The 24,167-nt window shown below is 42.0% G+C and overlaps 1 protein-coding gene across 1 annotated transcript in view; it reads right to left on the minus strand.

Annotated features, from left to right (window-relative positions):
* Positions 1-24,167, minus strand: part of HNF1B (HNF1 homeobox B) — a 292,983-nt gene that overhangs the window by 263,591 nt on the left and 5,225 nt on the right. The window contains exon 2 of the mRNA XM_073575611.1: positions 16,701-16,900. Within this exon, the coding sequence (XP_073431712.1) occupies positions 16,701-16,900 (200 nt within the window). The remainder of the gene's footprint in view (positions 1-16,700; positions 16,901-24,167) is intronic.

The raw sequence follows: 24,167 nt of genomic DNA on the forward strand, positions 1-24,167 counted from the left end.
CAAACGGCCCTTAAAGTGACCATTGCAGTGACCACTATATTGTAGTGCCCATTATGGTGTAGTGACCCGTACTTTGTAGAGACTAGTATGTTGTAGTGTCCAGCTCAAGCTTCTGGAGACATGATACAGAAATCCCAAACATATGGATGCTAAATTTGAATTAGGCACACTGGGGCTCAGAAGGGAGGGGGCATTTGGATTGGGAAGCACAGGATTTGCTGAATTTCTTTTGGGGACAAGGGTCATTTCGCTTTTCCAGAGCCTTTTTACTAACAGTAACATGTAAGCCCCTATATTTCCGTTAGCAGGTGATGGACCTGAGTGGGGACTTGCTTTTTTTTGTGGATTGAGTTGAAGCTTTTATTGGGAACATTTGGGATCACATTTATCTTGTGCTCTATGCGGACTATTGAAGGGCGAGCACCGAAATGCTAAGGTGCTCGTTGCTCGGGTCAAGCATATTGGAATGCTCTGGTGGTCGAGCAACAAACCCAATGTATGTCTATGGGAAACTCGAGCATCTTTACCACGGCCCCCCTCCCCCCGGCATACATTAGAGGGACTATAAATTGCGGAGAACGTTTTTGATTCCTTTTTCAACTCTAGCATTGCTTTCAACCAAGACAAATACATTCACTGGGAAATATAATTTTAACATTTTACAACCTTATCTGCTTCTGGCCATGTGGTATGTGACACATCATCAGACACATCCTGTTTCATTTATGAAGGTGGGACTCTGAAAGACACAAAGCCTATTTTTATAGGGCCACCAGGCGGCCTTTACAATTCATCCATCAGCCGGCTATGCTTTGTTGTTCCCATTATTAAACAGTGGGTCTCCTATACTGTTATTGCCTATACAGTGAGTGGCAGGGCTGCCAACAATTTGTACTCACCCCAATAACCCTTTGAAGACACCTACAGGAGAGGCATATGAAAGCAATATTTCAATTATTAAGAAGTTGGTACTCCCATACTGTTTGCCTATGCATTGAATGCAAGGCCTGCCCTGCACCAAATTTAGATGCACCCAAATAACCCTTTGAAGACACGTAAAGGAGGGCCACCTGAAAGCAATGGTCCAATTATTAGGAAGTTGCTACTCCCATCTGTTTGCCTATGAAGTGAATGCAACACCTGCCCCATATTTGGACGCACCCCAATAACCCTTTGAAAACACATACAGGAGAGTCCCCTGAAAGCAATGTTCCCATTATTAGGAAGTTGGTACTCCCACACTGTTTGCCTATGCAGTGAATTGCAATTTTAAGGCTGAAGAATCAGCCGTTGAGAATTGCAGTTTTGAGACTGAATAACCTACAGTGGAGAATTGCAATATTGAAGCTAAAGAACCTGTAATGGATTGCAGTGTTGATGCTGAAGAACCGGCAGTGGAGAATTGCAATATTGAAGCTGAAGGACCTGCAGTCAATTGCAGTGTTGAGGCTGAAGAACCAGCAGTGGAGAATAGCAGTGTTTATGCTGAAGAATCTGCAGTGGAGAATTGCATTGTTGAAGCTGAAGAACGTGCAGTGGAGAACTGCATTGTTGAGGCTGAAGAATCTACAATGGAGAATTGCAATGTTGATGCTTTCCTGACGGTGTTTGAAAGGGTTACCGAGAGGGAGAAACTCCTGCCAGAGCAGTGGGCACAGGTACTGGGTGCCATACTTGACAGGGGAACCCCAGGAAGCATACAATGATTTAGCATTGCAGGACGCTAAAGAATATGGCAAGCTAAAGATGGAGATTCTTGCATGCATGGGGGTAACAATGACTCTCAGGGCCTAGCGGGGTTCACCGTTGGGCATATCACCGGGACAAACCACTGCGCTCCCAAATGTTTGACCTGTTGCACCTGGTCCAGAAGTGGCTGCCACCAGAGTCCTCTACGCCTGCACAGATGGTAGAATGGGTGGTGTTGGACTGGTTTGTGCACTCCTTGCCGAGGCCCGTACAGACCTGGGTTGCCCAGAGTGATCCCCGGAATACCGATGAACTGGTCGGACTGGTCGAGATACCAGGGGATGGAAGGTTCCATGGGAAAGCAGCCCACTTTATACTGGGGATCCCAACAGAGGGCGGAGGCCCAAAAGGGTGTGGGTCTCCCATACTGTTTGCCTATGCAGTGAATGCTTGAGCTGGCACAAATTTGGGGACACCACAATACCCCTTGCAAGAGACATGGAGGAGGGCCTCATAAAACAATTTTCCCATTATTAAAAAGTGGGTCTCCCATACTGTTTGCCTATGCAGTGAATGCAAGGGCTGGTAAAAATTTGGGCGCACCTCAATACCCCTTAGATGAGACGTGGGGGAGGGCCTCATAAAAAATGTTCCCATTAGAAAGGTGAAGGTCTCCTATACTTGTAATGCCCATACATTAAGTGTATGGGCTTGACAAACATTTACCCCTGGGGGGTATACATGAACATACTGAATAACCATTTTTTTTGGTACAGGCATCATAAACACCCTTTAAAAAAATAATGTGGGTGTTGCATCACTAACCACGGTCACCCTGGTGATCTGATGGTGTAGGATGAGGAGAAGGAGGAGGACAACAGCAAGTAGCCAAAATCAGGTAGCGTATACCCATGTGTGGGTGTGAAGAGGTGCATGGGAATAAACCTCCTCAAAAAAAACACTGGATTTCAGTTTATGTTACGCTGCTATCGTTCGGTGGTGTAGAGAAGTCTGGCCCAATTCAGCCCTTGTTCATTTTTATAAGAGTCAGCCTGTCTGCATTTTCAGTTGACATGCAGATGCGTTTATCAGTTATAATTCCACCAGCGGCACTAAAAACCCACTCTGACAAAACGCTAGCGGTAGGGCAGGCCAAGACCTCCAAGGTGTAGAGAGACAGTTCATGCCACATGTCCAGTTTGGATACCCAATAATTATAAGGTACAGAGGAATCACAAAAGACATTGGTATGGTCAGGAAGGTACTCCCTCAGCATCTTCCCAAACTTTGCACTCCTTGTGAGAGTACCCCGGTCCTCGGGGCCTGTGCGATGGGAGGGTCTGAGAAAACTCTCCCAGAACTTTGCCAGTGTTCCCCTGCCTCTGCTGAATTTGAGTTGTGTCTCTCTCACCTGTACTCGCTGTTTGTCCAACAAACTGTGACCTCTGCCGCCAGCGTTTTCAGATGGGAATTTTTTAATAATTCCGCAACAAGGGCCTTCTGGTACTGCCCCATTTTAATAGACCTGTCTGCCTCAGGAATAAGAGATAGAAAGTTCTCCTTGTAGCGTGGTTCTAGAAGTGTCACCAACCGGTAATGAATGTTCCCCAAAATTTTCAGAAGGTGAGGGTCATGGGAAAGGCAGCGTAACATAAACTCTGCCATGCGTGCCAGACTGCTAACAGGCAAAACTTCCATGTCCTCACCAAGAGGATGACTGACCATGCTCTCCTCCTCCTCCCTGTCCTCAGGCCATCCACGCTGAACAGACAGTATGACAGTTGTGCAGGTATTACCGTCAATAGCGCATGAAACTAGCTCCTGTTCTTCCTCCTCCTCCTTATTGTCACCCAATCCACATTGGGATTAGATGAGGCCGGGCTGTGTGTAATAACCCTGTATGGTTCCTTGCTCCATCTCATTGTGCTCTGCCTGCAATGCATCCTCTTTGAATGTGAGCAGAGAGCATTTCAGAACACAGACAAGTGAGATGGTGATGCTAATTATGGCGTCATCACGCCTCATTATCTTGGTGGAGTCCTCAAAGTTTTGGAGGATGGTACATATGTCTGACATCCATGTCCACTCCTGAGGTCTTATGTGTGGAGTCTAAAATGAATACCGACGGCCTTGTTGATGCTGGTAGTCAACTTCCCTCTTTTGCTCACAAATCTTTTCCAAAATTTGCAGTGTAGAGTTCCAATGCGTGTGGGCATTACACACCAGTCGATGAGCCGGAAGCTACGAACGCTGTTGAAGCACTGCAAGGGTGGCGGAAGCGGTAGTTGTCTTTCTAAAAGGGGCACATAGGCAGTATACTTTGACAAGCAGATCCAGCAGCTCCGGGTAGGTTGTGAGAAACTGCTGAACCATGAGGTTAAGCACATGGGCCAGTCATGGTACATGTGTGAGCTCGCTTCTCCTCAGAGCCGCCACCAGGTTCTGGCCATTGTCACACATGAGCGGTGTCAGCCACAGATCTGCCTGCTCTTTCAGAGCTGTCCACAACTCTTCAGCATTGTGCGGTTCGTCACTTAAACATATTAGCTTCATGACATCCTGTTGCTGCTTGTCAGAGGCAGTGCTGCGGTGCTTCCAGCTTGTGACTGATGTGGTCATTTTGGAGATGGAGGATGAGGAGGAGGAGGAGGATGAGGTGCAGGATCTGTAGACTGTGGGGGCAACCCTGATTGACCTTGGGCCCGCAATCCTCGGCGTCAGGAGGACATGTTCCATGCCAAGGTCTGACGGGGTCCCGGCTTAAACTATCTTAACCCAGTCTACCATCATCAAGATGTACCGTCCCTGCCCACAAGCACTTGTCCATGTGTCCGTGGTTAGGTGGACTTTCCCAGTAACTATTGTTGAGGGCACGGCTAATGTTGTGGGACGAGCGCTTGTGTAATGCTGGGGTGGCAAATGGGGAGAAATAGTGTCAGCTAGGGACCGAGTACCGAGGGAAGGCCGCCGCCATCAGGTTGCGGAAAGCTTCTGTCTCCACGAGCCTAAAAGGCAAGATTTCGAGATCAAGCAGTCGCGAAATGTGTGAATTTAGTAGTGTGGCCTGTGGGTCTTTGGCTGTGTATTTGCGCTTGCATTCCAAGGAATGGGGAATGGACAACTGAAAGCTGTGCTAGGACAAGGACGTGGACGTGCTTGCTGATGGTGCTAGTTGAGTGTGTGCAATGACAGGTGCAGGGCAGGAGGCATCTTTGCATGCACCATGGACAGGGATTTGGCTTGCACACACAACAGTGGAAGAAGCAGAGGTGTCACCCGCAGACACTATTCCTGGAGACATGAAGAGAGAAGGAAGATCCGGCACTGGAGACTTGATAAAATCCACGATAAGTTTTATTCACATAATAATAATAAAACCATAAAGGGGAAAACAGACCCCCACGCCTGACGCGTTTCGAACCTTACACCAGGTTCTTCCTCAGAGACATGAAACAAAACAGTTCACAAAATGATTATAAACATTCCTAATCAGGGTTTTTTTGTTTTTTTGGGGTTTTTTTTTTTTTTTTTTTTTGGGGGGGGTTTTGTCATTTGATAGTTGCTATGTATTTATGCATTTATACGTGTGTATTGCACATGTTTTTATATATTCTATGTCTTGTCCATTGTTGTTTAGGTCTTTTCCTTTTTTTTTCTTTCTTCTTGCAAGGGAGTGACTCCACCAGTGATTTGAGGGCTTAGTTGTCTGCCTCTTTGATTGTACACATGTGTGGAGTCCCTCTGCTGATTAGGAATGTTTATAATCATTTTGTGAACTGTTTTGTTTCATGTCTCTGAGGAAGAACCTGGTGTAAGGTTCGAAACGCGTCAGGCGTGGGGGTCTGTTTTCCCCTTTATGGTTTTATCATTATTATGTGAATAAAACTTATCGTGGATTTTATCAAGTCTCCAGTGCCGGATCTTCCTTCTCTCTTCATGTTTGCAACACATGGTGGTCAGCCATTTGATCCCTAGGCACGACCGGCTTACAGGACTATTTTGGTGAGCACAAATTTCCCTTTCCCCTTCCTAATTTTCTAACTATTCCTGGAGCACTTGGTTCGACCCACAAAGTCGGGTGCTTTGCTGCCATGTGCCTGATCATGCTGGTGGTGGTCAGGCTGGTAGTTTTGCTACCCCTGCTGATGCTGGCCTGGCAGGTGGTGTAAATGGCCTTTTTGGGGTAATCGGCAGAGTTTTTAAAAACAACCAGACTCGGGAAGGCTAACAATGGGATTGGCAACTTCTGTCATGTTGGTGTTACGGGGAATGTTTGCCCGCCTTCTGTCTGCGGCCACCACACTGCTTCTTCCTGTCTGTTGGGGTGCTACGCCTCCCTCCCCATATGTGCTGCTTTTCTCATGCTGCATGTCCTCCGTCCAGCTTGAGTCAGTTACTATGTCATCCATCACCTCGTTTTCCACTTCCGCACCCTGGTTCTCCTTCTGACTTTATGGCAATTGTGTCTCATCATCGTCCACCTCTTGTGACACTTTCCTACTTTCGCCTTTGTGTGACCGTGGCTACTCAATTATTTAGGAATCGCTACGTGCCATCTCCTCTTGCCCCGCTTCAAGTGGACCAGGCGAGAGACCCAAATCTATAAATGGAAAAGTGAACAGCTCTTCAGAGTGTCCAAGTGTGGAATCAGTTGTCTCCGGTCACTCGGCATGGTGGGAGGAAGGAGGATCAAAGTGGGGAATATGCGGTCCAAACTCACAGATACTGAGACTTGACCGTGTGGAAGATAGGGTGGTGGTGGCAAAGTCACTGGAAGCATTATCCGCTATCCAACCAACAACCTTTTGACACTGCTCTGGGTTAAATAGTGGTGTGCTGCAGTCCCCTAGTAATTGGGACAGGAAGGTCAGGCGAGAAGATGTGAGTTGTTTGTTGTGGCACAATTTCAGCTTGCTCATGGCCTCGGCCTCTGCATGCACCATCACCATCATGTCCAGTTCCCCGTCCCTTGCCACGTGTCTTGCCCATTTTAAATGGAGAACATTTTCCATGTTCACTACAAATGCTGAATTTGGAGCGAATTTATATGTGACAAACCACAGTTTTAATAGCTGGCCTGTAGGTAACTATTTTTACCAGCAAACTGGTGTCAATAACTTCGCTAACTCACTGCAACAAAATTTAAAAGGAGGCCAGAAATGGCAGAATTTTGAGCGCACTTTTAAGATGTGATCCGTGTGATGGACAAACCACAATTTAAAATAGCTGGCCTGTAGGTAACTATGTAACTATTTTTACCAGCAAACTAGTGTCAATAACTTCGCTAACACACTGCAACAAAATTTAATTAGAGGCCAGAATTTTGAGCGCACTTTTTAGATGTGATCTGTGTGACGGACAAACCACAGTTTTAAATAACTGGATTTTTAGTGCTTTAACCCCTTTCTGTCATGTGACGTACTATCCCGTCCATGTGCCCTGGGACTTAATTCCCAGGGACGGGATAGTACATCACAGCGATCAGCGGCACCCACGTGGTGAGCGCAGCTGATCGTGGCCGGGTGTCAGCTGATTATCACAGCTGACACCCGGCACAATGTGTCAGGGGCGGTCACGGACCGCCCCCAACACGTTAACCCCTCGCACACCGCGATCAAACACGATTGCGGTGTACTGGGGGTTAAAGGGAAGCATCGACAGGGAAGGGGCTCCCTCTGTGCTTCCCTGAGTCCCCCACAGCAGCGCAATGTGCAGCGCTGCTGCGGGGGGCTCCATCCCTGTAGGTTTCCGAATCCAAGATGGCAACGGGGACCTTCGGGGGCCTGCAGGGAGCTGGCTTCCTCAGTGCCTGCAAAGCGCAGGCATGAGGAAAGCCTATGCAGTGCCTGTAACAGATCGCTGATCTGTCACAGTGATCTGTGATGTGACAGATCAGCGATCTGTCACATGACAGGTATGTCCCCCCGGGACAATGTAATAAAGTTTAAAAAAAAAAAAGGTGTAAAAATATTTTTTTAAAAATCGCTAAATAAATTTAAAAAAAAAAATATTCCCTAATAAATTCATTTTTTGGAAATAAAAAAAAATCATACTGCCAAACAAAAAGTGTAATAACGCGCGATCAAAAAGACGCATATAAATATCCATGGTACCGCTGAAAACGTCATCTTGTCCCGCAAAAAACGAGCCACCACACAGTATCATCAGCAAAAAATAAAAAAGTTATAGCTCGCAGAATAAAGCGATGCAAAAATAATTATTTTTTATATAAAATTGTTTTCATTGCATAAAAGCGCCAAAACATAAAAAAAAGACCTAAATGAGGTATCGCTGTAACTGTACTGACCCGAAGAATAAAACCGCTTTATCAATTTTACCGCAGGCGGAACGGTGTAAACGCACCCTCCAAAAGAAATTCATGAAACGCTTATTTTTGTTCATTCTGCGTCCCAAAAATCAGAATAAAAAGCGATCAAAAGATGTTACGTGTCCGAAAATTCTACCAATAAAAACATCAACTCATCCCGCAAAAAATAAGACCTCACATGACTCGGTGGGTCAAAATATGGAAAAATTATAGCTCTCAATATGTGGTGATGCAAAAACTATTTTTACACTAAAAAGCGTCTTTTAGCGTGTGACAGCTGCCAAAAATAAAAACCTGCTATAAATAGTAAATCAAACCCCACTTTATCACCCCCTTAGTTAGGGAAAAATAATAAAATTAAAAGAAAATGTATTTATTTCTGTTTTCCCGCTAGGGTTAGGGCTAGAGTTAGGGCTGAGATTAGGGTTAGTGGTGTGTTGGGGTTAGGGTTGGAGTTATAATTGGGGGGTTTCCACTGTTTGGGCACATCAGGTGCTCTCCAAAAGCAACATGGCATCTGATCTCAATTCCAGCCAATTCTGCGTTGAAAAAGTCAAATGGTGCTCTGCCATACACCCAAACAGTGTTTTACCCCCACATATGGGGTATCAGCCTACTCAGGACAAATTGCAAAACAAATTTTGGGATCCAATTTCTCCTGTTACCATTAGGAAAATAAAAAATTGGGGGCAAAAATATCATTTTTGTGGAAAAAAATGATTTTTTTATTTTCACGCCCGGGCGTTATAAACTTCTTTGAAGCACTTGGGGGTTCAAAGTGCTCACCACACATCTAGATAAGTTCCGTGGGGGGTCTAGTTTCCAAAATGGGGTCACTTGTGGGGAGTTTCAATAGTTTAGGTACATCAGGGGCTCTCCAAACGCACATGACACCCGCAGACCATTCCATCAAAGTCTGCATTCCAAAACGTCACTACTTCCCTTCCGAGCCCCGACGTGTGCCCATACATATGAGGTATCAGCGTACTCAGGACAAATTGGAAAACAACTTTTGGGGTCCAATTTCTCTTGTTACCCTTGAGAAAATAAAAAAATTGGGGACTAAATGATCATGTTTGTGGAAAAAATACGATTTATTTATGTTCACGCCCGGGTGTTATAAACTTCTGTGAAGCCCTTGGGGGTTCAAAGTGCTCACCAAATATCTAGATAAGTTCCTTAGGGAGTCTAGCTTCCAAAATGGTGTCATTTGTGGGGGGTTTCCACTGTTTAGGTACATTAGGGGCTCTCACATTTTGTGGCTGCCAAGCGAGTGATCCCCTACTTAAATGACAGTGCTACCTCACAATTGTTTCGCACTGAAAAGCGCTTCTACGGGTCATTTCAATTGACCCGTAAAAGCGCTATTCGGCGCGAAACGGCCTTCGTCAGTTTTTCCTCACTCCTGTCCTCACTTTCCTGGCCATGATGTTTTAAACATTTGCCAATAAAGAGCGCATCTTCTTCATAAGATCGGTGAGTGCTATCTGTTTTCTTCTTGGTGGACAAGCAAATCTCTCCCTAGCTCAGCATCAACTTTCCCTACACTGCCTGATTCCGTAGTAGACTGTGACAAGCAAGGCGGTGCTAGGTCTGATATAGACCTGATGACGCTGTGCGGCCAGCCAGTCACTGTAATGCCACAACCAACATGGCTGCGGCATTACAGTGGCAGACAATACCTGCATGTTAATTGGCTCTCTAAAGAGCACCAAATATGCAGGGCAGGGACTCGAGCTCCCACCGAGCAACCCCAGAAATACTCTGCGAGCTCCGAGCATCTCGACCAGTGAGATGCTTGGCCGAGCACCGAGTAGTGGCGAGCATGCTCACTCATCACTAGTGAAGTAGTATTATATGGAGGCACACTGGAGGATCATTACCACTATAGTGGAAGCACAGAAAGCATTATTATTAACAGGGAGATCTTATTACTGTATGGTGCTGTACAGCTGTAACGAGGCATAGGGGAGCACTATTACTTTTAAGGGGTACAAGGGTAGTATAGTATTGCTCTCCATGGCACAGAAGGGTCATTATTACTGTTTTTTGGCAGTGATCATAACACTATATGATTTCTGTAGAGATGGTGGAATTTGAGCAGATGGCAGAAAGCAATAAACCAAAGATGTCTGTGTGCTACATTTTGCGTGTACGAGATATAGATAGGAGGAGAGGTCATGGTGGTCTAGGCTGAATGGAAAAGAATCGGGAAAATGAATGACAACAATCAATCGAGAATATCATTGCTAAGAACCTGTACAGTACACACATATATGGTCTGGAGAGCACTGATGTATTATCCCCTTAGTGACAGAGCCAATTTGCTACTTAATAACCAAACCAATTTTTACAATTTTGGCCACTGTCACTTTATGAGGTTATAACTCTGGAACCCTTTAATGGATCCTGCTGATTCTGTATTGTTTTGTCGTGACATATTGTACTTCATGTTAGTGGTAAAATTTCTTCACTATGACTTGCATTTATTTATGAAAAAAAAAAACAGAAATATGGCGAAAATTTTTACAATTTTGCAATTTTCAAACGTTTAATTTTTATGCCCTGACATGTCACACAAAATACTTAATAAAAAACATTTCTCACATGTCTACTTTACATCAGCACAATTTTAGAAACAAAATTTTTTTGTTAGGAAGTTATAAAGGTAAAAAGTTGACCAGCGATTTCTCATTTTACAACAAAATTTACAAAACCATTTTTTTAGGGACCACATCATATTTAAAGTCACTTTTAGAGATGTACATGACAGAAAATACCCCAAAGTGACACCTCTCTAAAAACTGCACCCCCCCAAGGTGCTCAAAACCACATTCAAGAAGTTTATTAACCTTTTACATACTTCACAGGAACTGATGCAATGTGGAAGAAAAAAATGAACATTTTACTTTTTTTCACAAACATTTACTTCAGAACCAATTTTTTTATTTTCACAAGTGTAAAAAGAGAAATTGAACCACAAAATTTGTTTTGCAATTTCTCCTGAATACGTCATTACCCCATATGTGGGGGTAAACCACTGTTTGGGTGCACGGCAGGGCTTGGAACGAGAGGAGCGTCATTTGACTTTTTCAATGCAGAATTGGCTGGAATTGAAATCGGACATCGTATCGCGTTTGGAGAGTCCCTGATGTGCCTAAACAGTGGACCCCCCACAAGTGACCAAGTGACACCATTTTGGAAACTGGACCCCAAGGAACTTATCTAGATGTGTGGTGAGCACCTTGAACCCCTAAGTACTTCGCAGAAGTTTATAATGTAACATAGTAACATTGTTATTAAGGTTGAAGAAAGACTTTAAGTCCATCTAGTTCAACACATATCCTACCCTAACTTGCCCTAACATGTTGATCCAGAGGAAGGCAAAAAAAACCCATCTAGCAAACAGTGAGCTTCACATTGGGGAAAAAAAATCCTTCCCGACTCCACATACGGCAATCAGACTAGCTCCCTGGATCAACACAATATTAAGGAAACTAGTGTATATACCCTGTAATATTATACTTTTCAAGAAAGGCATCCAGGCCCTTCTTAAATTTTAGTAGGGAATCACTCATTACAACATCATATGGCAGAGAGTTCCATAGTCTCACTGCTCTTACAGTAAAGAATCCACGTCTGTGAGTATGCTTAAACCTTCTTTCCTCCAGACGCAGAGGATGCCCCCTTGTCCCCGTCACAGGTCTAAGAGTAAAAAGATCATTAGAAACGTCTTTGTATTGTCCCTGCATATATTTATACATTGTAATAAGATCACCCCTAAGCCTTCGATTTCCCAAACTAAATAACCCCAAGTGTAATAACCTGTCTTGGTATTGCAGACCTCCCAGTTCCCTAATAACCTTGGTCATTCTCCTCTGCACCCGCTCCAGTTCAGCTATGTCTTTCTTATACACCGGAGACCAGAACTGTACGCAGTATTCTAAGTGTGATCGTACTAGTGACTTATATAGAGGTAAAATTATGTTCTCCTCGTGAGCATCTATGCCTCTTTTAATGCATCCCATTATTTTATTTGCCTTTGCAGCAGCTGCCTGACACTGGCCACTAAATGTGAGTTTGTCGTCCACCCATACACCCAAGTCTTTTTCAGTGACAGTTTTTCCCAGTGTTTTACAATTAAGCACATAATTAAGCATCTTGTTTGTTCTACCCAAGTGCATGACCTTACAATTATCACTTAAAGCTCATTTGCCATTTATCAGCCCAAGCTTCTAGTTTACATAAATCCTCCTGTAATATAAAATTGTCCTCCTCTGTATTGATTACCCTGCAGAGTTTAGTGTCATCTGCAAATATTGAAATTCTACTCTCTATGCCTCCTTCAAGGTCATTAATAAATATGTTAAAAAGAAGCGGGCCCAAAACTGACCCCTGTGGTACCCCACTGCTAACCGTGACCCAGTCCCAGTGTGCTCCATTAATAACCTCCCTTTGTTTCCTATCCCTGAGCCAGCTCTTAACCCACTTACACATATTTTCCCCTATCCCCATTGTTCTCATTTTATGTATTAACCTTTTGTATGGCACCGTATCAAAAGCTTTTGAAAAGTCCATGTACACCTTGTCCACTGCATTCCCTTGGTCCAGTCCGGAACTTACGTCTTCATTAAAGCTTATCAGATTAGTCTGACAGGAACGGTTCCTCGTAAACCCATGTTGATATTGGGTCATGAGGTTATTCGTCTCCAGATACTCCAGTAGAGTGTCTCTTAGAAAACCCTCCAGGATTTTACCCACAGTTGAGGTTAAACTTACTGGCCTATAATTTCCAAGTTCCGTTTTTGTCCCCTTTTTGAATATTGGCACCACATTTGCTATACGTCAGTCCTGTGGTACAGACCCTGTTATTATGGAATCTTTAAAGATTAAAAATAATGGTCTATCTATGACTGTACTTAATTCCTGCAGTACTCGGGGGTGTATCCCATCCGGGCCCGGGGATTTGTCAATTTTATTGATTTTTAGATGCCGCCGTACTTCCTGTAGAGCCGTGAAAATAAAAAATCATATTTTTTCCACAAAAATTATCTTTTTGCCCCAAGATTTTTATTTTCCCAAGGGTACCTGGAGAAATTAGACACCAAAAGTTGTTGTGCAATTTGTCCTGAGTACGCCGATACCCCATATGTCGGAGTAAACCACTGTTTGGGCGCATGGCAGAGCTCGGAAGGGAAGGAGCGCCATTTGACTTTTTCAACGCAGAATTGGCTGGAATTGAAATCGGACGCCATGTCGCATTTGGAGAGCCCCTGAACAGTGCCTAAACAGTGGAAACTCCCCAATTCTAACTCCAACCCTAACCCCAACACACCCCTAACCCTAATCTCAACTCTAACCCTAATCCCAACCCTAAGGCTGTGTGCCCACGTTGCATTTTTTTAAGCATTTCCACTGCGATTTTGCCGCTGCGGAAACACTAAAAAAAGCTAACAAAACGCATCCTATGCAATCCTATGGGATTCCGCAGTTGCTGTGCCAATGCTGCAGATTTTTCCGCTGCAGAATCGCATAGCGGAAAAATCTGCAGGATGTCGATTACTTTTGCGGAATTGCGGCGATTCTGCCACCATAGAATTGCATTGAAATGCTCACTTTACGCATGTGGCTATGCCCACCATGCGTAAAGTGAGCGCTTCATATGCAGATGGTACCCAGGGTCTGGAGGAGAGGAGACTCTCCTCCAGGCCCTGGGTACCATATTCCTGTAAAAAAATAGGATTAAAATAAAAAATAGGGATATACTTACCCTCTGTCGGCCACCGGAGTCCTCAGCAGCTCTGCAGGCAAGTTCCGTTCCCAAGCGTGCTTTGCGAGAATGACCTCTGATGACGTAGCGGTCACGCGACCGTGACGTCACAAAGGTCATTCTCGCAAAGCACGCCTGAGAACGTAACTAGCCGGCAGCGCCGTTGAAGACCGGGATCACCACTGAGGAGATCGGGGGCCTCCAGGAGGTGAGTATATCCATATTTTTTTATTATTTTTAACATTCTATCTTTTACTATAGATGCTGCATAGGCAGCATGAATAGTAAAAAGTTGGTCACACTTGTCAAGCACTATGCTTGACAAGTGTGACCAACCTGTCAATCACTTTTCCAAGCGATGCTTCAAATCACTTGTAAAAGCGCTAGCATTCTGCAGGCTAAAAATGCTTGCAAAACACTTGTGTTTTGCGGGAAAATGCAGGCGAATTCCGCATGCGTTTTACCTGCGGCGGGGAGTTGCGGAAATGCGGACAATTCCACCGCATTTCTGCAGCGTGGGCACATAGCCTAACCGTAATCCCAACCCTAGCCCCAACGGTAACCCTAACATTAGCCCCAACCCTAACCCTAACTTTAGCCTCACCCTTTACCCTAACTTTATCCCCAACCCTAGCTTTAGCCCAGCTCACTTTAGCCCAACTCTAACCCTAATTTATTTTTTATTATTTTTCCCTAACTAAGGGGGTGATAAAGGGGGGTTGAATTACTACTTTTTTTTATTTTGATCACTGTGATAGGGTCTATCACAGTGACCAAAATTAACCAATAGGAAAAATCTCCTATTGCTGCTGGGTGCCAACCGGCAAATCTTGGCGAGCGCACTGCCCATGCGCCCGCCATTTTCTTCCCGGAAGAAGATGCCAGTGGCCGTGGGGGGAAGCAGGAGGGTCCAGGGACACCAAGAGATACTGAGGGGGGTATCAAGGGACCCTATTTTTCTCTACTCTAATGTGCGATCACATTAGAGGAGAGAGAAATTAAATGAAAAATCAGACTCTTTTTTTTTTTAGGTCACCGTTATACTGTTAGTAACGGCAATCACAACACCGTGGTCGGTAATAAACGACCCGAATCATGTTCTCTGGGGTCTCGGCTACCCCCAGTAGCCGAGACCCCAGATAAATTTCACCTCTGGGGGGGCGCTATATCCTTATTCCTCAGCGCCGTAAATTAACGGCACTGTGGTTTAAGTACCCTTAACTGCCGCCGATTAAAGGCGTATCTGCGGTCGTTGAGGGGTTAATATAAATATGGCAACTGTATGTTGATTATATCATTGTAGTGGAGTGGGTTTGGTTAAAGGGATTGTGTAGGCTTGAGATCAAAGTCGGCCTTCACTCTATGTAAATCTACTCAGTACATGCAACTGTCTGGATTCTACAGCGGCAGGAGCAGGTCGTCTTCTGACTGCAAGCATTTGATTTGCTTACTTCAGACCACCTTCAACTAGACATGCCCTACCTTGCTTAATTCACTTGTATTAAGTGAGGTCACGCTTGTCTATTTGGCATGTGATCGCCTCTATGTAAATTGCATATTTGAGATCACGTCTGCTCGCTTCCAGTGATGGAGAATCCTGACAGTGCACGATACTCATGTTGGGAGGGTACACAAGTCTGCAGTCACATAGAGTATCTGCACACTTTTACCTCAAGCCTGGAGAAGGTGTTATTATCATTGCTGTATATGCTGGTAATATTTGGTTCTGGGTTATTAATATATTTCTGTTATATTGCAACATTATCATTATGGTATTATGTATTATTAGTTTGTATTATTATTAGCATTAGTAGTAGTAGTAGTATTAAATCTTATGGTTATGCTGTACCAATAACAATATATATTGGCCTTGAAAATCTTGTTTTCTCCAGGCAGGGTTAGATTGGTAATACAAAGTCCAATCTGGGGCTCTGTGGCAGACACAGCATGGACCTTTGTGCTTTCAAATGCCAGGGCTGAATTCCAGTTCCAGTCTGTCAATGGCCGGGGCAGATATCTATTGGGCATTTCAGTCTGCCGTTTGTATTGAGATAACCCTCCCACAGCTTTGACATGGAGATCACAGGAGTACTTAGCCGAACAAACGCTCCTGTGTATGGTAAATTTGGCTTAAATAACTGTCAGAATGGCCAAAGCATCATTTGGCCGAGAGCTCTCTAATGTGTATGGGGTCCTTTACTCAAATCCATCTGTTTCTTCATGTAATCACAGACAGACATACTAATTTTGAAATCAGGGCTCTGTGGGGGCCTTATAATAACTTTCAAGACTCCTTCAATAGAATATGTCAATCAATTAACACTGCCCAAACCACGGGCAGCATGGATCATCATTCATGTGTCAATAATCCCAATTACACAGTGTGACTTTGAAAGTTCATTTTCAGAAACAGCCAAGATTCTCTCTTTAAAAGCCAAATCTATTACCCATATTAGCTACTAACTCTGGAAGGCCTGGTGTGTCAGTGCATTACATATACAGCTCATAGATTTTTCTTAGGAGCAAAGTAATGTTTTGGTTTCTTTAGGACAAAGTTTCAAGAAAATTTAACACATGGGAATGGGTTTCCCTAACTTACAGCTGATTACTAGGAATTAGTGATGAGCGAATGTGCTCGGCTAACGTGTTATCCGAGAATGCTGGGGTGCTATCCGAGTATCTTGGGTGTCCTGGAATAATATGTTCAAGTCCCTTAAACACATGCTGGGATTGCCTAACAAACAGGCAATAACACTTTATCAGAGCACATTCGCTCATCACTACAAGAGATACCAACAGGAAAACACTCTGATAAGATAATTAGGTGTGTTAAGCCATAACAATAGCTTGGAAATATTTGGATCCATATCTAATAAATCTTGAAGAGTGTGGGCTTTGAACTTTAATACTTACGTCTTAGAATCTCTCTTTGTTTCCTGACATACCAGGTATATAGAGCAGCGCGTTTTTGGGTTTTCATGGGAGTCCCTTTGTTAAGATGCTGAGAAAGATGTGATTGGTTTAGTCCAGTAATATCAACGACTTCTCTTTGGGGAATGTTATGTTGCTGCATGTATCCTTTAATCATCTTTGCAGCTCTCCACGGATCTTCACTGTAAAAAAACATGCACATCACATTAATTCTACTGTAATCATTATAATGTATTTAATATTATGCACACGGAAGTGGAAGTCAGTTGTCCTCAAAACTGATCAAGATGGCAAACTTGATTTGTTTTTGTATTTTGATTCAAGTTTTTTATATAAATGTTATCATCCTTTCCATTTCATAAGGCTTAACTAAGTGGCCAGCAGTCTTGCCTTGACATGCTTGCGTGTGTTAAGTACAGTGGGAAAAATACGTATTTGATACACTGCTGATTTTGCAAGTTTTCCCATCTACATAGAATGGAGAGGTCTGTAATTTTTTTTGCGTAGGTACACTTCAACTGTGAGAAACTAAATCTGAAAAAAAATCCAGAAAATCACATTTTATGATTTTTACATAATAAATTTGCATTTTTTTTGCAAGAAATAAATATTTGATACAATAAAAAAACAGAACTTAATATTTAGTCCAGAAACCTTTGTTTGCAATTACAGAAGTCAGATGTTTCCTGTAATTCTTGACCAAAGTTTTCACACACTGCAGCAGAATTTTGACCCAGGGCTGTCATGGTCAACATTGAGTTTCAGCTCCCTTCAAAGGTTTTTCTATTGGGTTCAAGTCTGGCGGCTGTGGCTAGGATCTTGACATGCTTCTTACGGTGCCACTCCTTAGTTGCCCTGGCTCAATGTTTCAGGTTATTGTCAAGCTGGAAGACCCAGCCATGACTCATCTTCAATGCTCTTAAAGGGAACCTGTCACCCCCCCCCCAGGTGTTTTTAACTAAAAGAGCTACCTTGTGCAGAACTAATGCTGCATTCTGTCAAGGTGGCTCTTTTAGTTGGGGTCCCTTCCACCGCTGAAAGAATCTTTTTTAGAATTTGTCACTCATACCTATAGTTTGTCCGGGGGGCAGGTCTTTCCCCCCGGACACAAGTCGCCTCACAGCCATCAGTCATTTCCTCCATTCTTCTGGGTGCCGCCTCCTCAGCGTTCAGTTATTTACCTGCCAACTGCGCTGTAATCTTGTTTCTTGGGCATGCGCAGTTAGCACTGTCCGTCCACTGACATCACATGATGTCTTTCTTCTCACGCCTGCATGGATGCGCGGCCAGAGATCCCGTCCCGCAGTCTCTTCTGATTTATTCACACTGCGGGGCGGGATCTTGGGCCACACATCCACGCAGGCGCAAGAAGGAAGACATCATGTGATGTCAGTGGACAGGCAGCGCTAACTGCGCATGCCCAAGAAACAAGATTACAGGGCAGGCACCGGGTAAATAACTGAACACTGAGGAGGCGGCGCCCAGAAGAACGGAGGAAATGACTGATGGCTGTGAGGCGTCTGTGTCCGGGGGGAAAGACCTGCCCCCGGACAAACTAGAGGTATGAGTGACAAATTATAAAAACAATTTTTTCAGCGGTGGAAGGGACCCCAAATAAAAGAGCCACCTTGACAGAATGCAACATTAGTGCTGCACAAGGTGGCTCTTTTAGTTTAAAAATGCCTGGGGGGTGATAGGTTCACTTTAATAGGGAAGGAGGTTGTTGGCAAAAATCTTGCGATACCTGACCCCATCCATCCATCCATCCATCCTTTGGGGGTGCTTTTCTGCAAAGGGAACAGTACGACTGCACCGTATAGAAGGGAGCTTCAATACGGTGCAGTCGTACTGTTCCCTTTGCAGAAAAGCACCCCCAAAGTATGATGTTTAACTCACCATGCTTCACAGTTGGGATGATGTTCTTGGGGTTGTACTCATCCTTATTTTTCTTCCAAATATGGTGAATAGAGTTGATACCAAAAAGTTCTATTTTTTCACATCTGACCACATGAACCTTCTCCCATACCTCCTCGCGATCATCCAGATGGTCACTGGCCATCTTCAAATGGGCCAGGACATGTGCTGTCATGAGCAGGAGGACCTTGTGTTCCTACCTTTAGTGTGCTACTTAAGGTAATGTTTTAAACTATTGTACCAGCTCTCTTCAGGTCATCAACCAGGTCCTCCAATGTACTTCTATGCTGTCTCCTGACCTTTCTCGGAATCATCCTTACCTCACGAGGCTAGATTTTGAGAGGAAGTTTGACAGTCACCTTGTGTTTCTTCCACTTTCTAATAATTGTACCAACCGTTGTTGCCTTCTCACCAAGCTGCTGGCCTATTGTTCTGTACCCCACTCCTGCCTTGTATAGGTCTACAATTTTGTCCTTAGTGTCACAAGAAAGCTCTTTGGTTTTGGCCATGGTGGAGAGGTTGGAGTGTGTTTGATAGAGTGTGTGGACAGGTGCCTTTTATACAGGTAACAAGGTCAAACAGGTGCAATTAATACAGTAATGAGTGCAGAGTATGAGAGCATCTTAAAGAAAAACTAACAGCTCTGTGAGTTACAGAATTCTTGCTGGTTGGTAGGTGATCAAATACTTATTTCATGCAATAAAATGCAATTTAGTTATTTAAAAATCATACAATGTCTCTCACAGTTGAAGTGAACCTATGATAAAAATTACAGACTACTCTATTCCTTGTAGGTAGAAAAACTTTCAAAATTGGCAGGCTATCAAATGCTTATTTTCCCAACTGTAGATGAATGAAATCATACAAACCACAGACTATTTAAAGTATACTAAAGGAACAATTAATTTAATTACACCGTATAATCTTCAAATAGAGAAGAGATTCTGTATTCTAAATGATACCACTTTAATATTAGAAGTGAATTATTTCAAGGCTTTTATAAAGTGTATGTATGCCGCTGCATCCTTCATGAAGTAGGAATGCAGGTTACAGGCGTAGCAATTTAAGAACATAAGTGCTGAAAGCACCAGTTAATACAGGCTGTTTCCTTAGACATTCCATTGATATCAGATGAATAAATATTTTGTTAACAGGGTGAGCACAAAACTTCCCTTTATCAGATGTATATATGGTGGCTCAGTGTATAGCTCTGTAACCTCACAGCACTAGGGTCCAGGTACAATTCCCACAAGAAGGATATCTGCAAGAATATTTTATGATCCCTATGTTTATGTGGATTTTACCTAGGTACTCCACTTTCCAAAGACATACTAATAGGGGATGTAGACTGGAAGCTCCAACGGAACCATATTGGTGAGGTCTGCAAAGCACTGTGGACACTAATTACACTATAATAAGTGTGTAAAATAGATATTTATTACTTTACTTTTTATAGCGATAATCTTCAGGTTCATGCAAATGATAGCATACATTCAACCTAAGGAGAGTAATCTCATCAGCCACTGGTTAACATGATACAATATTTTTCTTGCAACAAATTCTTCTACAAAATTCATTTTAAAAATAACCGGTAAATACAATCATCATTAGTTGCATATGAAAGTAAGTGAAGTGTCTAAGAACAAATGAGAAAGACAGGTCCAGGTATTACCCCATAAGCTGACATTTCAATGAACAAAAATAAAAAAAACTTCTTTACAGAATTAAGAACAGAAACCTTTTAGAAAATAATCAGCATCCCTCAAGAATTGTCACCACCTAAAGCCTGATTCACCCTGGCGCAATAAGGAAGCACAATTATAGAACTGGCGCAATTCACAGTAAATAATAATTTAATCAAGCAATTTAGATGAGCTGTGTAGCCACGCAAATCCACTTCCAAATGAGTCATTAGTGCATTAAAACTGATAGCCACAGCATCCCGCACAGACAGGTTACTGCTAGAAACCTAATGCCAGTCTAGTTGTGTATTTTATGACGTCCTGCATATGTGAGCGGTCATCCATGCTCCACATGCAAACATTCCTCTGTCATGAGATAATATACATGCCCAGTAATATAGATCTATATCTACAAATTATATGGATGTAAATAAAATCCATGCTGAAACAGGGAATAATCTTGAAAATTACAAATGAAAAAACAATACATTTTCTCTAACTCCATGAAAGTTTAGTCTTCATATAATGTGCTATTCTTAAAACTAATATTGTACGTAAAAAATATCTTACAAAACCACTATTGTACATTTACTATTAATACAATTGTATAAAAGATGTAACCTACAGTAATATTCCATGTTTATTTTTGCACTGTATTTCTGCACCTCAGTTAGTAAAAACTTAGCAAATTATAATGGTGATTAGATGAAAGCTCAGTGTAAACGTTAACCGTCAAGGTCTGCTTAGTATAAAACATATACAGCTTCTTTTATGCCATTTAAATAAATATACACATGTATTTATAGCCACATCTCCAATTGAAGTAGTTATTTGCTAAAGCCTCCCACTAATAATAGTAAGGTAAATCCAGAGCTAGCATTGATACTCAGCCTAAACTCAGCACTTTGAGATGTAATGTAAGGAAAGACCATTGGAAAAAAATAAATATTTAAACATATTAAACATCAAAATCTTTTGTGCTGAAATGTGACATGTTGTTACTTTGGTTAAGGTATATTCATATCATGCCATTTATGTCTTTAGGCTGCTATACACCAAATTTAGCGATAGCATGGCAAACATTTGGTTAGGCTTTTAAAATAGACTCAAAATGCACCTGTACAATATTGTATTTAAGAGCAAATTATATACTAGTCTTTGCAAAGGACATTAAACCAAACTGCAATATATTGTTGTAGACGAAATACAACTTTTTATTTGTTTTACTTTTTTTTTTTTTTTTTTTAAATATAAGCAGTCAATTAAATGAACAAACATATTGCGAGCATGTGTGGACTTAATACAGCATGAACTAAGTGATAATAAAAAAAAGTCCAGATTAATATTTATGAAATGTTCTTTTAACTGTCATAAATAATATATAATTATTATTATTTATACATTAGTTACATTACTTAAAAATCTATTTTATGCACAATAATATAGTTAATTGTTTAGCATGTTTAATTGGACAAGAAGATGTCATCACATTAATATAGTTCCATCAGCTGTCTTAATAAAATGAATGAAAATCTTACATTAAATCTTTGCTTTATAGCTTATTAGAATACTGTGGCAAGCAAAAAAAGATTTATGTAAACAACTTACTAGAGTAAGAAGTAACTCTGTCCCAAATTTTTAATTCTCTTATGGCATTGTTATTTTCTGAAAATGTGAAATACCTAATTTAGGACATGTACACACTCATGGGGTTTACATGGGATTTTTGGCTCAGGTAGAATGCACAGTAGAGCACAGAAAATAAAAACCAGGACTATTAATGGAGCATTGTTGGGTGATTAAGGTGTGCACTGCATTGTTGTAATATGTTCTGCCGCCTCCTTTCTTCACATCTACTATGCATCTGAACAATATATTACAGCAGTGTGACATTTTAGATGGTAAGAAAAATGAATTACAGTACATTAGAAAAGTTATATCGAAGTTTAACTTTTCCATTGTGAAATTCATTAGTTTAAAAAGTCATCCTGTGATCTATTTTACTAATGCACATTGCACAGGTATAAAAATAGACAGCAGATGGTATTAGACGGTGCTCTAGCTTCAACTTGAGTAAAGTGGCAATAACCAAAAAAATACAATTATCTCTATATTTTTAGAGCAAGTGAGGAGAGAAAAAGCAAAGAAAGGGAGAAATAAAATATATCTATAGCTAAAGAATTCCCTGTAAGGTGTAATTTGGGAAACTATGTAGCAGGACTGCTTGTCCACAAACATGGGGACAACATACAAACTCCTTCCAAACACACACACACATATATACGTGTACCATATATACTATATTTATACAGCATTTAGGCTAAATTTATTTACATATACTGTATACAGGTGTGTGTATATATATATGGACTTAATTACTTCTTCATGTACCTATAATTCAGTGAATATTTTTTTCACTACTGTGCTCTACATCAAGTAGTTCAAAGTGTTGAAATATATATTTGTTATCTCAGCTATGTGGTATAAAGGTTACAGATGTGCAAAGCAGATTTACCACTTTAACAATAGTGAATAATAATAGTCATAGAAATAATACTAGTAATAGCACTAGCAATAATATGATTTGTGATAAACATGACATTTTACAAAGGTGCAAGCCAGAACAACTGATGATTCCGAGTAGTGAAAGTGCTGCTTCCAACCCAGGAACAGGGGAGGCCGGGAAGACAAAAGGGCTTCATGTGTACAATGGCCCCTTACAGGGTGGGACACCCATTCTGCCCACATGACCTAGTATTAGGGCGCACGGAGAGTGCTAAACTCTGGGGTGCGGAGGAAGGAGAGCGAGAACAGGACGACCGGCCATGGAGGAATTGTGGAAGGCATGTGCCCTATCTATGGGGCAGCAGTGAGTATGGCAGGACACATAGCAGAGATTAGGGAGAGAGCTAGAGAATAGGAGACCTGAAATAATAGAGAGAGCTATAATACAAGAGATGGATAATAGGAGACAGCTAGAGAATATGAGACCTGAAATAATAGAGAGAGCTATAATACAAGAGATGGATAATAGGAGAGAGCTAGAGAATATGAGACCAGAAATAATAGAGAGAGCTATAATACAAGAGATGGATAATAGGAGAGAGCTAGAGAATATGAGACCTGAAATAATAGAGAGAGCTATAATACAAGAGATGGATAATAGGAGAGAGCTAGAGAATATGAGACCAGAAATAATAGAGAGAGCTATAATACAAGAGATGGATAATAGGAGAGAGCTAGAGAATATGAGACCTGAAATAATAGAGAGCTATAATACAAGAGATGGATAATAGGAGACAGCTAGAGAATATGAGACCAGAAATAATAGAGAGAGCTATAATACAAGAGATGGATAATAGGAGAGAGCTAGAGAATATGAGACCTGAAATAATAGAGAGAGCTATAATACAAGAGATGGATAATAGGAGAGAGCTAGAGAATATGAGACCAGAAATAATAGAGAGAGCTATAATACAAGAGATGGATAATAGGAGAGAGCTAGAGAATATGAGACCTGAAATAATAGAGAGAGCTATAATACAAGAGATGGATAATAGGAGACAGCTAGAGAATATGAGACCTGAAATAATAGAGAGAGCTATAATACAAGAGATGGATAATAGGAGACAGCTAGAGAATATGAGACCTGAAATAATAGAGAGAGCTATAATACAAGAGATGGATAATAGGAGAGAGCTAGAGAATATGAGACCTGAAATAATAGAGAGAGCTATAATAGAAGAGATGGATAATAGGAGAGAGCTAGAGACTATGAGACCAGAAATAATAGAGAGAGCTATAATACAAGAGATGGATAATAGGAGAGAGCTAGAGAATATGAGACCTGAAA

This window comes from Dendrobates tinctorius, unplaced genomic scaffold, assembly GCF_039654945.1.
Source record: "Dendrobates tinctorius isolate UK_male_01 unplaced genomic scaffold, ASM3965494v1 ptg000045l, whole genome shotgun sequence".
In the NCBI taxonomy this organism is placed as follows: Eukaryota; Metazoa; Chordata; class Amphibia; order Anura; family Dendrobatidae; genus Dendrobates; species Dendrobates tinctorius.